Source organism: Pygocentrus nattereri, chromosome 5 (assembly GCF_015220715.1).
Source record: "Pygocentrus nattereri isolate fPygNat1 chromosome 5, fPygNat1.pri, whole genome shotgun sequence".
Taxonomy (NCBI): Eukaryota; Metazoa; Chordata; class Actinopteri; order Characiformes; family Serrasalmidae; genus Pygocentrus; species Pygocentrus nattereri.
The window spans coordinates 23413377-23428334 of record NC_051215.1 but is presented as its reverse complement, the minus strand read 5'-3'; the positions used below and the strand labels follow the sequence as shown (position 1 = coordinate 23428334).

The 14958-nt window shown below is 39.6% G+C and overlaps 1 protein-coding gene across 7 annotated transcripts in view; it reads right to left on the bottom strand.

Moving 5' to 3' along the window:
* The window catches only part of LOC108425469 (muscular LMNA-interacting protein), a 109886-nt gene that overhangs the window by 30206 nt on the left and 64722 nt on the right, over positions 1 to 14958 (bottom strand). For 2 of the 7 annotated variants that reach the window (XR_001857709.1, XM_017694140.1), the window contains exons 10-11: positions 9313 to 9351; positions 5995 to 6117 (exon numbers count right to left, since the gene is read on the bottom strand). The exons of 1 other annotated variant lie outside the window; for it this stretch is intronic. Coding sequence is in view for 5 of the 6 variants with exons in the window: in XM_017694140.1 (XP_017549629.1) it covers positions 5995 to 6117; positions 9313 to 9351 (162 nt within the window). In the remaining variant the exon portion in view is untranslated. Of the gene's footprint in view, positions 1 to 3073; positions 3510 to 5994; positions 6118 to 9312; positions 9352 to 14958 lie in introns of those variants that run through there. 4 more of the 7 variants (XM_037538858.1, XM_017694139.1, XM_017694142.1 and 1 more) reach the window with 4 other exon arrangements.

The following is a 14958-nucleotide window of genomic DNA, read 5'->3' as shown; positions in this document are numbered from 1 at the left end:
CTCGTTCTTTCGGTCATTACCCACAGCTCATGACCATAGGTGAGGGTTGGGATGTAGATTGACCTGTAAACAGAGAGCTTTGCCTTTTGGCTCAACTCCCTCTTCACCACTACAGTCTGGTACAGTGACCGCATTACTGCTGCCGCCTGTCCCAGCCTATGGCCGATCTCACAATCCCTCTTCCCGTCACTCGTGAACAAGACCCCAAGATACTTAAACTCCTCCACCTGGGGCAGGTCCTTTTCCCCTTACCTGGAGTGGGCATGCCATCCTTTTCTGGGCCAAGACCATGGACTCAGACTTGGAGGTGATGATCCGCATACCAACCGCTTCACACTCAGCTGCAAACCGCTCCAGCGAGCGTTGGAGGCATCCATGTGATTCCGCCAAAAGAACAACATCATCTGCAAATAGCAGAGACGCCACCCTCTGGCCTCCACACATAATGCCCTCCTGACCCCGGCTATGCCCTGACACTCTGTCCATGAATATCACGAACAAGAGTGGAGACAGAGCACAACCCTGGCGAAGTCCAACGCTAACACTGAAAGAGTCTGACTTAATGCCGAGTATACGGACACAGCTCTCACTCCTACCACACAACTCCACTGCTACCACGACCCTGTTTGGACTAGCGGTCAATGATGATGGATGGATGATGGATGGACAACGTCCCAACTTCATTGGAATTGGGGTTGTACATTTACACAGGTACATATACTTAAGTAAAATATTGATGGATTTTCATATTAAATCATAATACTTTTACATCTATTAAATTATATTAGTGAGTAATGAAATATTTTTACTCAGTTGCATTTTCATATATAGTTACTAATTCCTTTTTTGTTTTTAATTTCAATTTGTTGCGTACCTGGCTTTGAAGCATTGTGTTTTAGACCAAAAAAAAGAGAAGAACAGAGCTGCACTATCTTCAGTTCCTATGTTGATAAATACTGGATATAGTAAGTTCCACTGCAGGACTCAGTACAAAGGTAGATTTTTGACCTGCTACTTTTGTATTTCTACTCTGATTTGGGAAAGGTACTTTTATTCTTACTTGTGTAATTATTTTATTCAAGTATCTACACTTTTACTTGAGTATTGATTTAGGCTCCTCTCCCCTACTCTGAACCTGATTATGAACTGTGTCAGTGTTAGTTTTGATGCTGCTTCAGTAGCTGCAGCCTCAGACAGCAGCATTTGTTCTCCAACACCTCTAAGGAACATCAGGCTGTTTTCATACCCAGTTCAATTTCCAAAGATCACAGTTTGTTTTATGTGATATTTTATCTCTTTTATTTGGTTCAGATGATAGAATACAAGGGCTAAAGTGGACTAAATTACACATGTGGGTGTTTGTTTATTGATCAGAAGTTTTGCAGGGATGCCCTCTGTTACTCTCACATTCACCACCATAAAAACAGAAAACCAGAAAATTGAGATGCTTATTGTCTATGTTTGTACCATTTTAGACTGAGCGATCAGGTCATTGATGATTACCCATAAATATCGTCCATGTGCTGTTAATCTAATGCATATGATTTGTTTTTTGCTTGTCTCTCATCATTTACAGCAGGTGGTGTTGGTGTTGAATTCTCCCTTGAATTAGCACAGTCCAGCTGTTTGGTTCTGCCTGAATTCAGGTTGAGTCGCAGGCCAAAACCAAACTAAAGAATCAGTTTGACAGGTTCGCACAGTTCAGGGTAGGTCTAAAAGCTCCTCCCAGCTCAAACAGAGTGTCTGATTAGTATTTGCCCCTGAGTTTTACTCTTCCTGTTCGTGCTGATCAGCTGATCAGTCACCCCAGTACTTTCAAAGTGATGGGTCCAATGCCCACTCGCCACCATGGTTCTGGCGGCACTTTCTATCTGTCCTGAAACTTTGACGGGTCACTGTTGGAGATTTTTTCAGCATCATGGCCCCAAACTATGGAATTCATTACTGCAACTTCTCTGTGATTGTCCCTCACTTTCCGCTGTCAAAGCTAAGCTTAAAACCTACCTCTTGTCTCAGCACTTTCGTTCCTATCTTCACTGCTATGTGTTTCTTCCTGCCTCTATAAAGTCCTGCCTCTGGGTTTGAGAAAGGTGCTATATAAATTTAACTTATTGTTATTCTTCACAGCAGAAAGCAACAGTGACAAGAGGCTGATGTGCAGTAAACTGCACCAAACGCAGAGAAGATGGTTGAAGGGTGTTTAATATGCTGAGGGGATGACACCGCTTGGATTATGAATCTGGGCCATCAAAACAGAATTCATTTATTGAGGTAATCGGCACAGCTACCTGAGCTTCCATTGTAGTTTGTGCCAGCTTTTGCCTCACTACCCCAGACCTAACAAGTCGTCATGTGTCTCATATTTTCTACTCTAAGTTTACAGAAGCTGTCGAATTTAATTGTGGTGGGTTTTAAATAACAACACCACGACGGCCCTGATACAGTCAAATAAGAAGAGAACACACAGGCAAACAACTAAACCAGGTCATTTGTATGAAATTCATAGGACATGTCAGGTAGATATAAAGGTTTTGGGTACCACTTTAAAATAAGACTACCCTTATAAATGGTTCATTAATTTCTTAAAATGAGTTTATTTATGGTTATTTTTTTAAGTCTTAAAGATCTTAAAATCATTCATAAACATTTACAACAGTCAGCAAAAAGTCCATAAAAAAATAAGAATTAAAATTCAAAAATCTTTATAGCTACTCGACATGCCTGATAAATTTTGCTGATTTGTGGGTGGAATTGGATATGGATATTTATTCCGTAAATTGGAGAAAAAACTAGAGGACAAACCCCTTCATCATGCAAAGAGTTCTTTTGAGTGTTCATGCACTCTTTAATAAATCACTGGAGCTGTGTGTCGTACCTTCCCAACGCGCCACCATAGTACCAGTTCCCAAGAAAGCAACCATCACAGGATTGAATGACTATACACATTGACCTCTGTAGTCATGAAATCCTTTGAGAGACTGGTGTTTTCCCATCTGAAGAACATCACAGATCCTCTGCTAAACCCCCTACAATTTGCATACCGGACAAACAGGTCGGTGGATGACGCACTGAACATGGGACTCCAGTTTATTCTTCAACAGCTTGAACACTCAGGAACACATGTAAGAATTTTATTCTTGGACTTCAGCTCAGCCTTTAATACAATCACCCCTTGACAGCTACACAACAAACTACTCCAACTCAGCATGCCAAGCCCCACCTGCCAGTGGATCACCAACTTCCTCACTGGCAGAGAGCAACAGGTGAGGTTGAGAAAGTTCACCTCAAACACCCAGATTATCAGTACAGGCGCTCCACAGGGTTGTGTTCTCTCATCATTACTCTTTTCTCTGTGCACGAACGACTGTACCTCCACAGACCCCTCAGTCAAAATCTTGAAGTATGCAGATGACACTACAGTCATTGATCTCATCCAAGATGGTGACGAGTCTGCTTACAGACGGGTGGATGATCAGGTGGTTCTTTGGAGCAGCCACAATAACCTGGTGCTGAACACAGCAAAAACAATGGAGATGAGCACTCACCATCCTGGACAGAACTGTGCTGGCAGTGGAGTCCTGCAAGTTGCTAGGCACAACACTAGGACCCCATTACCAGGGACCTGAAGTGGGACAGCAACATCAGCTCCATCATTAAGAGAGCCCAGCAGAGGATGTACTTCCTGCATCAGCTGAGGAAGTTCAACCTGCCCCAGGAGCTGATGGTGCGGTTCTACACAGCCATCATTGAGTCTGTCATCACCACATCCATCACAGTGTGGGGCAGCTCAACTACCAAGCATGACCTCCACAAACTGCAGCGCATCATCAGGTCTACAGAGAGGACAATTGGGGTTAAGTTGCCTACACTGCTGGAACTGCATGCCTATGGAACCAGAAGCATACAGAGAAAATCTCCACAGACCCCTCTCACCCTGGACACCACCTGTTCCAGCTCCTTCCCTCAGGCTGGTGCTTCAGCCAACTGACAATCAGGACATCCAGGCTACAAAGGAGCTTCTTCCCACAAGTCATCACTCTCTTGAACAGTTAAAATATTACACAAAACCACATTCCAGCTTCAAACTGCACTTCTACATATACTGGTATATAGTATCAAGTTCAACTCCATGCTGTGGAACTGCCGTCTCAAACAAGTGTTTATTCTAGCATCTTACTTACCTGCCATATTACCCCACCTATCTGATTGTCACCTCATTGATCCCTTTCTCTGCCACTATATACCCTTTAACTGCTGCTGCACTCAGCACTTTAACTTTAGACTCATACTTTGCACATTGTAAGGCTTAGAGGTATGACTGTGTGTGTGTTTCTGATTGAGTGATGGTAGGAATGCAGGTTTTATTTTGTTATATTTTATATTTATTTTATCTTATTCCCTATATGTGAATGTCTGTCTGATACTGTGCACTGTGAGCTCCTGTAACCAAAACCAAATTCATTGTATGCGTAGCACCCCTATCCAATAAAACTTGATTCTGATTCTGATGGTTGTATATAGAACCAATTCTTTACCAAAGAGCCAAAAACTGAATACACTAATGTGTGAAGTTGGAGACAAAATGTCATTTTTCAACACATCTGTTTTAACACTGTTTTAACTGAATGGATGCAAATGTTTAGGAAAGACTAGGATCCTAAGATTTGGATCCTAATCGGCCATAACACAATGACAAATTAGTTCATTTTTTCCACAGTGCTGCTAGTGAAGTTGCCGCTGTGAGTGAAAATATTTGTTAGGGTTTTCTTATAATTGCTCACGGGGCCCCCTAGTGGCTTGGGCCCCTGTGAATGCACCCATAAACCCATTGGATGGTCCGGGCCTGGCTGTTAGAGAAAACATTAATGTATGATCTAAAAAGCCCTTCACCCACCAAAGATGAGGTTGAGGGTGTACTTGGAAAAAGCACTGTGGTGGCTGCTGCTTTAGCGCTTCAGTGGAGCTCCACAGTGGGAGGTCTGGCTGAGTTTTACTCAGGTTGGAAGTTATTGTGCTGCAGGAGAGACTAAAAAATCAAGTGCCAACTGTTTACAATGCTACTCACATTGAGAGAAAAGCAAGTAAAAGTTAAGAGAAAAAAATCAATGCTGTTCGGTGACTTTATAATTCTGTTGCAGTAGGCAGAGTGGATCACACATTAAAGACTCTGAAGCTCATAGACAGAAGAGGATGAGCCAGTGTTTTGATCAGCGGTTGCTCTTGTTCATAGTCTATAGCATAGTCAGTTAAAGTAACAAGTCGAGCAAGTCACTAATAATTTTAATAATGAACAACAGCTATTAGCCAACATATCACTGTTGTCTGAACAATACCAATCTCCAAATTGGTAACTTTACAGGAGAAGAAAAAGACATACTTTACTTTTAATGTGAGTCAGTGGAACCAGACTCACAAATATCAGCGAATAAAGTCAGAGCTTTCTGTGAGCTGTCGTGTTTCCGATCACTGTACAAAAGATGCACGAGGCTTCTTTCTGCTCAGAGCAATTTGGATCAGTAGGCGCTTATAACAAATAAATTGTTTAACAGGGACAATAAAACTGGTCTAATTCTGATTGGCTGATTCTTGGCTTTCAAATAATTAAGCACTTTTGTTTCCAGCCAAAAACACACAAAGAAACAGGAATATTACAACAAAAAGTGTTGAGTTTAAAGACAGCAAGCATGATGATTATATTATACTATAAGTTTGTTGTTTTTAATAAGCCTCCTCTGAGGGCCTAGAAGGCCATGATCTTTTTCCTGTGAGTTATATTAATAGCTAATACTCTTACAGAATTTATTAATTTGGATTGCACCAAAATTGGTGCATAATAAACATCCACTATTAAAAATAAGCATAAAGACAAACTTTGTAAATGCTCTGCGAATCAGCTTTGCAGTTCTGACAGCAACAATGCATGCTGTGTCAGTGAAAGTGTTCCCTGCTTTTTTATGAAACACTCATAAATTAAGGTGAATATTAAAGTCTCACCTTATACTGGTAGCGATTTGAGATATTGTCTTGATGTCTCTGGAAGGAATCTGGTAAGTTTTCTCCTCTGACATCATCTAATCTTGATGTAACAGTGATGGGTCTTATAACTGAGGGCTTTGTCTGAAGTGAAGATGAAGCAGTGTTAGTGCTGCATCCTGCGCCCAAAATGGACTGACCTTTCTATAACTTCCTGTTTCTGACATTTTCCCCACTGTGGTTTACAGCGTACTGTTTTCTCATCTGTGTGTACTCCGACTATTACTGTTGATCAAAAACACATCACATAGATTTCAATATCAAATTGAATATCAAGAAATTGACATTTTTAGCGTAGGGTTCCATCTGCATGCATTGGATGCCGTGGTTTGGCTTGATGTCAGCATCTACTTCCTGAGGAGACGTTTCTTTTAATGTCTGAAAAGTTTTCTTTAGACATGTCGGATACATTTTCATTAGCAATGCTTTCCAGAGGCCCTGAATGCAAAGCAGCTCTCCATGTTTGATGAATTAATGTCAGTCAAAGTAAATATATATATATCGCTGCTGTCGGAACAAAACCTCATATCTCCATTTTTGTCATTTTTTTCAGTTTTTGACATAATTTGAAAATACCTGCGGTGCAATATATAGTGCGCAAATTTCATGATGAAGGGACCAACAGAAATTACCCACATTTGCTTGGAAAAAATTCTGGTTCCATACATTAAAAGTAGAGTTTTTTCCGTCTCTTGTTAAGTTATCCTTTTGGAGATACGAGGTTTTGAACCAACAACAGCAATATATGTGAGAGAGAGAGAATCAAATTCATATGTGTACACACACACACACACACACACACACACACACACACACACACACACACATATTCTAAGCTTCTCCTCCTTCTTCGTCGCGGGGGGTGGGGGGGTGCTGGTGCCTATCCCAGCTGTCATTGGGTGACGGCTACCCACCACGCCACTGTGCTGCCATATGTGAAAAAATAACTTTAATATATTTTACATTGATATATATTTTCCAGGACGATCAGCGGCTTAGATGATGTATGTTCGTGTGTGATTAAACAGAATAAATTCATATATGTTGGATAAATGCTAACTTTTAGAACTTTTAGGGTAGATTTGCTTGACATTTTGGTGTTTTGGTCAATTACAACACAGCTAATTTAACAAATTTTTATAAAAGTTTAATCAGCACCAGCAAAACTTTGTAAATCTTTACTTATACAGATCTTGAACATAAGTGTCACCTCAGACACCTTTTCAGAAATTCTTAGTCTAGAGTGTCTGTGAGTTGAAAATGCTGGAATAAATAAATGTTCTTTATTGATTTTCTTTCCTCTTGGATTCTTGCTGAGTGCTAAAATTTATACACAGCAGGACAGGCTTTATTTTTCATTTCAAATTGAGCAGCAGGTTTATTATCAGCTGTTTTTAATACTCAAAACCAATCTAAATTCTAAATTGAAAGTGCACTCAGTCTTGTTGTCTAGTGGTGTTATTCCACTCCTCTCCTATTTCAGAGAGCACATGGAGAGCACACGGCTACCTTAGCCTGACTGCTGGTGTGGGTATTAACTGTATATAACTGTAAATCTCTGATTAGCACTAAACTGAGTCTGAGCCACTCAGACGACTGCCTGAGACATGATGATAAGTTTGTAGTTCAGGTGCAGCTGGGCATTTAAATGGACATTAACACAGGATTTCAATGGTGGTTTTCTGAACTGGTTTACTGACTGAATCTTCACTGAAGCTCCATAAAATTGTGTTGGGCATACAGGGTAAGTCCTGCTGAGCACTGTGATGGGTGAATTGAGCAAGTAAATTATCGGTGATTTTGAAGCTGGATTGCTGGCTAATGGTTGGTCCCAGGTGGATGAAATCACTCTGTTGAATGCTGTGATTGTGAATCATGTTGCTATTTTAACCTTTAGTTAGAATATGAAGGCTAAGAGCAGAACAATAATGTCCTTCTATGCAGTAGATTAGTGTGTATACATACTGGCCCTTTATCAGAAACCTCTCCTTTTAAGTTCCACCTGGTGTTTGCTGATGGCCATTTGAGAACAGCTCTAGGCTGAATGTTTTGGGGTGGTGCACTTTCATTCAATATATATGAATGTTCATTCAATATATTTCAGTGTTCATTCAGTATAAACTTTGAACTTTGATAGATATTGCATGAAGTTAGTTACAGTAGGTGTGTGATTGTTAACCCTCAGGAGAAAGAGCTGTGACCAGTCTTGATTTTAGCTGTTTTTTTACTGTGCGTGCATACTGGCCACTTTCTAAGAAACCCCACCCTTTCGACTGAACCTGGTGTTTATTGATGCCTATGTGTTGATGTGTTTTTGTATACATCAGAAAATCACACACACACACATGCATATATATATATATATATATATATATATATATATATATATACACACACACACTCACCGGCCACTTTATTAGGTAAAAGGTTTGACCCTCTTTTGCCTTCAGAACTGCCTTAATTCTTCATGGCATACTTTCAATAAGGTGTTGGAAACATTCCTCAGAGATTTTGGTTGGTTATTTGAGTTACTGTTGCCTTTCTATCATCTTGAACCAGTCTGCCCACTGCCGCATTTTCGTCCACACAACTGCCGCTCACTGAATATTTTCTCTTTTTCAGACCATTCTCTGTAAACCCTAGAGATGAATGTGTGTGAAAATCCCAGTAGATCAGCAGTTTCTGAAATACTGCCGAAATAATGCCTAAATGCATTGAGTTGTGGCCGTGTGATTGGCTGATTAGCTATTTGTGTTAACAAGCACCTGAACAGGTGACCGGTGAGTGTATGTGTGTGTGTGTGTGTGTATGTATATATATATATATATATATATATAGTGTGCTCAGGTACAGTACTTTGTGAAAGTTTTAGGCATCTAAGCACATTTTTTAACAATTAAACAAGTAACAAGTAACAAGAATTTCTTGGGTCCATATTTTTCCTTGATACCTTCACAGCCACCATAGAGACTTGTTAATATCATCAATTACATCATGAGCACAATTTACTGAAGTACTGATTCGTCAAACCAGGACCAATCCTGGGATTCAATAATACTGGGACCAATAATGAGGTTTGAAAATGGTTAAACAAACACAATAACATCCATAAAATCACTATTTATAATATAATATATATGTATGTATGTATGTGTGTGTGTGTGTGTGTGTGTGTGTGTGTGTGTGTGTGTGTGTCTTGGGTGCATAAGACTTTCGCATATTGTATTGTATATATACTCAGAAAATCATAACCTTTTCAAAGAAAATGAAAATTCTTACCAGTGTTCTTTCTGAAGGTTCAAAAACTTGATGGTGAGCCTGGAAGAACGAGAGAATGAGCTGTAAAAAACATCTCCATTATCTGGGTGGGCAGCTATAAAGGACTATAAAAGTGCCCTAGACACCCATGATATTTATAAGGATATATAAGATAATCTATCTACATGGGGAGTGTCACAGGAAAACAAGTGAAACAAACAGGAGTTTCCAAAACTGGAGTTCAAACAATGATGAAAAGCTCCAGAGAAAATGGGACCATCTGGAAGACCTAGTTCACACCAAAACTGCCCCCATCAGATAAACAGCACTTAAAGCTTTCATCTTTGAGAGAGAGGAGAAAATCAAGCTGCTTCAGATCTGAAAACATCCACAGGTGTTTCTGTCCATCCTTAAACTGTGAGAAACCCACTCAGCGCTTTGGGTCTGAAAGGATGTGTAGCTGATCAAGACGAACCTAGAAAGGAGATGGACACATCAAACGAAGAAGCTGAGCAATGGACTGACCACCCCAGAGTCCAGACCTCAACACCACTGAATGTGTTTAAATACTTCAGAAAATCATCAACCAGCTTCTAAGACTGAACTTTGGAGGTTGTGTCTGCAGATTCTTTGAGGAGCTGAAAGTGAGTCTCCTGAAAAGAATGGAAGCTGCAATAAAGGGAAAGAGTGGAGACACTAAACACTATAACAAACATCCTGAAAAATGAATTTCTTGCACTCAAAAGGCTCTTTTGACTGGAAATTCAATTAATGAAGGGTGGTCTCTGATTTTTGCACAGAATTGTAACTGACTGCTTTCTACAGTCAAAAAATAGTGTACAGCATCAAGTCATGTTGTTTATTCTGCTAAAAGCCTCGCAGCAAATGACAGACTCTATTACAATCTATCAGGTACATTCGCAAAAAACCCTAATTGCTACTTCAGTGTAGATTTAGCTCCCTCCAGAAACAGTAAGTCTGGAAACTGAAGGAAATGAATGAAGCTTGATTACAGTCATTCAAAAAGAAACATTTTTGTAACACAAGTATGCAATATTCTGATTCGCTGACGGTAATCAGGCTTACCTTCAGCTTTACTCGTAGGAGTCATGATTCAGCTTTCTTCTATGTATAATTTTTCACTGCAGTTTTTAGGAATATGTGACTATATGACCTCCTTAAACTCCTCTGTTTCTAAGCATGAGCAGGAGGTATATGTCTGCGTATATGTAATAGGAATGTATAATTTTTTTATGCATTACAAAACATACACGGACAAAAAACTAAAAAATCAGTTTTTGGCCATTTGCCTGTTGAACTTTACAATGTGTGCAAATGGGCCAAAAGAAAAGGCCCAAAATGACCGATTACACTGACTTTGAGCAGCCCAAATGTTAAGAAGAGCCATTTTGGGCTTTCTACAAAAGTCAAGCCACAACATTTTATGTCCATTTTATTGAAGTGATGTTTTATCATATATATGTTTTAAAATATAAATGAAAATGCAGACTTACTTTGCTCTGCTTTAAGCTTTAGCTCATCTCTAGCCCCTTTTCTCACTTCTCCAGTAGGAAACTTTTCCAAAAGTACAACAGTTTCTCGTAGTGTTTCTCAACATTTGACTTTTTATGAGGGTGAAGTTTTTATTGATGTTCTGTCCTCTTGGATTCATGCGCAACACTAAAACTCTGACACACAGCAAGACAGGTTTTATTTTTAATTACAAATTGAGTTGCATATTCATATCAGATTTTTAAAACTCAAAATCAGTGTAAACTGAAAGCCCTTGGTTTACAATATGAGGCTAAAAGCAGAGATGCAGTATAACAGTAGTGAGTGGGTTTGGGTGATTTTGGAGCTAGATTGCTGGCTGATGGACGGTCACAGGTGGATGAAGTCAATCTAGGTGGTGGGTCAGAGTCTGATGAGTGATCTGATGCATGAATCATGTCCCTCTTTTAACCCTTTGTTGGAATATGAAGGCCAAACAGCAGAACAATAATTTAGGATTTATGATTTAGGAACAATAGGATTTTAGGTGATTTTCTGAGCCAAAACTGATGCTGATGTTAGAGCTCGATGTCATGTCTGCGGGGTGTTCTGATATGTGGATCATGTTTGTATCTTAAACCGTTCTGTTATGAAGGTTAACAAGAAGCTGGTGAGCGAGAAACTGACTTCAGCTTTGTGACTTTTTAGTGTTTGTTGCAGGTTAAACGTATCAGAAAACCGGATGGAGTGTTTATAAATGGAATTAATTTTATTTATCTCCAAATTATGAATATCTTAAATCTTTCTCTTTGCTGTTTCATTAGCTACTAGCTAGGTGAATCTGTTGTCTGTGTTGTTATGGTGACCAGCAGTCTGCGCTGATCTTCAGGGTTAAAGGGTGAATCAGCAGTTCTACATTAACTCCAGCATATAAGACCATTTATTGTTAAACTGTGTTGAACGATCAGCAGAGCTTTATTTTACTGTGAAGGAGGATTATTTTATTATTAACCTACAAATCTAGTTTTGCTGTGGAGCCACAACAGGGCAGTAAAAGAGCCACATGCAGCTCCAGAGCCACATGTTGCCGACCCCTGACTTGTCCAGAATACACAGTCCACACCCAGGACCTTTTCTGGGCATGTTTGGGGGAGGGACTTATTTACTTTCACACAAAAGAATTCCATCCGGACTGTGGAAAGATTGCACAATTCCATACGTCACTTTTCTGTGTGCAGGTTTGCAAAAATGGTCAATGCTAACAGTCATCGGTTTGCTGCTTTTTATTATTTTCAGTGAAACAAACACTGAAGCAGCAAAGAACAGTGCTTTGTTCCTCTGCTATCTCTACAACAATCCTGTCCTTGCTATCGCAAAAGAAAGACCAGAGATCAGTTCTCTTGCCGCTCCTAGTCTCCTAGTCTCGAAATTAGCTTTCACACTTGATCAAACATTTCAAACTTGCAGAACAAGTTGAGGTGGGTCCGAAAAAAAGCTAGAGTGTGAAAACGCCCTTACATTAAAAGTAAAGTTATCATTTTGGAGATGCGAGGTTTTGTTCCGACAGCAGCAATAAATATCACTGTAAATGTAAAATAATGCTAATAAATCCATTTTTATGTATTATCCAAAACCACCCGTGAATTTACCTTTGACATGGTAAAATAATGGAAAATCTGAAATAATGTGTTTTCTTTGGGGACTATTTTGCCTCACAACACCCTGTATGTACCCCTCCACCATGAAAGTGTCTTAAAATACATTTTAGGCCAAAATATTCTCAAAACTATCTCATGTCTTAGACACCAGGCAGTGAATCCATAACCATTTCATTTAACAACTCTCTGTGAGAGATCTTTTAAAGGTGGACATCTGGTTCCTATCACCACCACTGTGAACAATTCTGACTCTGTAAGTTTCTCTTTAATGGAGCATTTCACACCCAACCACTCTAAATGACTCTGTTTACAGCTTAACTATTAAATAGTTTTACAGATGTTTTGAAAGGTTGTCACTGAAAGATTGAAAGATTGACTCCTCCCAGTCCTGTCCATGTGCTTATGTTCACCTTCTAGTCCTGTCTATGTGCTTTTGTTTTATTTCTTCCTGGTCCTGCCCCCTTGTTTCCAGACCCTGCCCCTGATTGTTCTCACCTGTGTTGTCCACCTGTGTATTGTTAGTCCTACATTTAAGCCCTGTGTTTTTCCCCAGTTGTTTGCTGGTCTTTTGGATTGTGCTGTTTGAATTGTTTGCTCTATGTTTGATATTTGTTTCTTCCGGCCTCTGTTGTTTGTTTATCCTGTGTTTCTTTTGTCATGTCTGTTCCCTGTTCAATCCATGTTGGCTCTCTGACCCTGGACCGTTTTGACCCAGAGAATGGATTTGCCCTCAATAAATCTCGCTTCTCTCAGCATATGCATCCTCCTCATCATCGCTCCCATATGTTACAAAGGTTGGTGGAATTGTCTGTTTTTGGCAGGTGTGAATGGGGCCTGAGTAATAAAGAAGAGCACTGTGTTCATTCTTTGGGTTCTGTATCTCATTAAATTAAATTTGACATGAAACAAAAAGTTAGTGCTCACTGTCAACTTTAATAAAAGAGGGAATACAGCTGTCTTCACTCATTTTAGGGAATCAAAACTAATAGGAAAGTTTGCTGCTCTGTTAATTCAGGACCATTAGTGTAGTGCTGCATCAGTAGTGCATGCATCAGAGAGCTAACAAAAGTGTTTGAGTTTTAGATGTGGTACAGGTGTCTAGGTTCTATTGCTATAAGTCTCAACAAGAGGACATTGTTAATAGGATGTCAGTGCTTGTAAAATAGGCCATCAATGTTAAGTAGCAAGACTGCACTGGTAACCATAGCAATAGCAACAGACTTGGTAGACCACAGTGGTGGTAGATGTAGCATATTTTGCTGTGAAGGGTTCACCACAAGATGCAAAAAATAGGAAAGTCTCCAGAACAAAAAGGCCAGGGTGCTGTTTCTTAGGTAATAAATAGCCTTGTAGCCTTGGAACAAAGCTCTAGGAATAATGAATGAATGAATTCTTAGGGAACTGAAGCATCTTAGCTGCTCACATTCAACCGAGGGCCTCAAAATCCACCTTGCAGTAAAGTAACTACTGAAACAATTAAATAGATATTTTCAGGGTCAAAAAGTGTAATGTTCAGGTGTGAATCATTCAGCCCGAACCGCAAAGAGAATGAATTTCACTTACTAAAGATAAGACCTAAGGCAAAATAAAACAAAAACAAGCAAGAACCAAAAACGGATGCAATAAGGGCCTGACAGAGAATCCCTAATGACGGTATCCAGCTTCTGGTGAGGTGTAAGGTTGCAGACTTCTGTGATTGACTGCAAAGGATTTGCATCAAACTCCTGTGTGTTTATGGGTAAATACTGTCAGTGTTTGACAATGACAAAGTGCATGTACTTCAGTAGGGGAGCACGGGGAACAACTTAACGCTGGGCACAATTTAACACAGACAATATATGTTGCTATACAAGGTCAAGCAACGTGAGCTTCTGGCCACATTACCACATTTCCTAGCCGCGTCATCCTATTAAAGAAATCTATGCCAAAAGGTGAGCTGTTTGTGTGAATCACAGAATCCAACCTTATATCACTGTAATCACAATCTTTAAGCAGCTGGCAAGCTCACAGCAAACACAGCTGGGATTAAGTCCAGCCTCCATACTCAGGGGTTAGTTCTTACACAGAATTACAGCTCAGACACCTTTAGTAAACAAAGACAAATAAAGTACATTTTGTCTTGTTCCTCCATATTTTTACATAGATTTTAAAATTACAAAAGAAAACATCAGAAATCAAGGATTTTCTTCTACTTTATTAGTGTCTTTCAGATGTCAGAATGTTTAAAGTAAGTACATTAATGAAACTGACATTATCAGTTGGTAAAGCTGTAGTTATTCAGAAACAATGTTCCATATTTTACTGATGTGTGATGTTTTTATTTGCTGTTCTGATTGAGCCTTTCAGGGATGCTCCCTTTATACCCAGTCATGACACTCACCTGTTTTCAATTAACCTGTTCATCTGTGGAATGTTCCAAACAGGTGTTTTTTGAGCATTCCTCAACTTTCCCAGTCTTTGGAACGTGTTGCAGGCATCAAATTCAAAATGAGTGAATATTTGCAAAAAACAAAGTTTA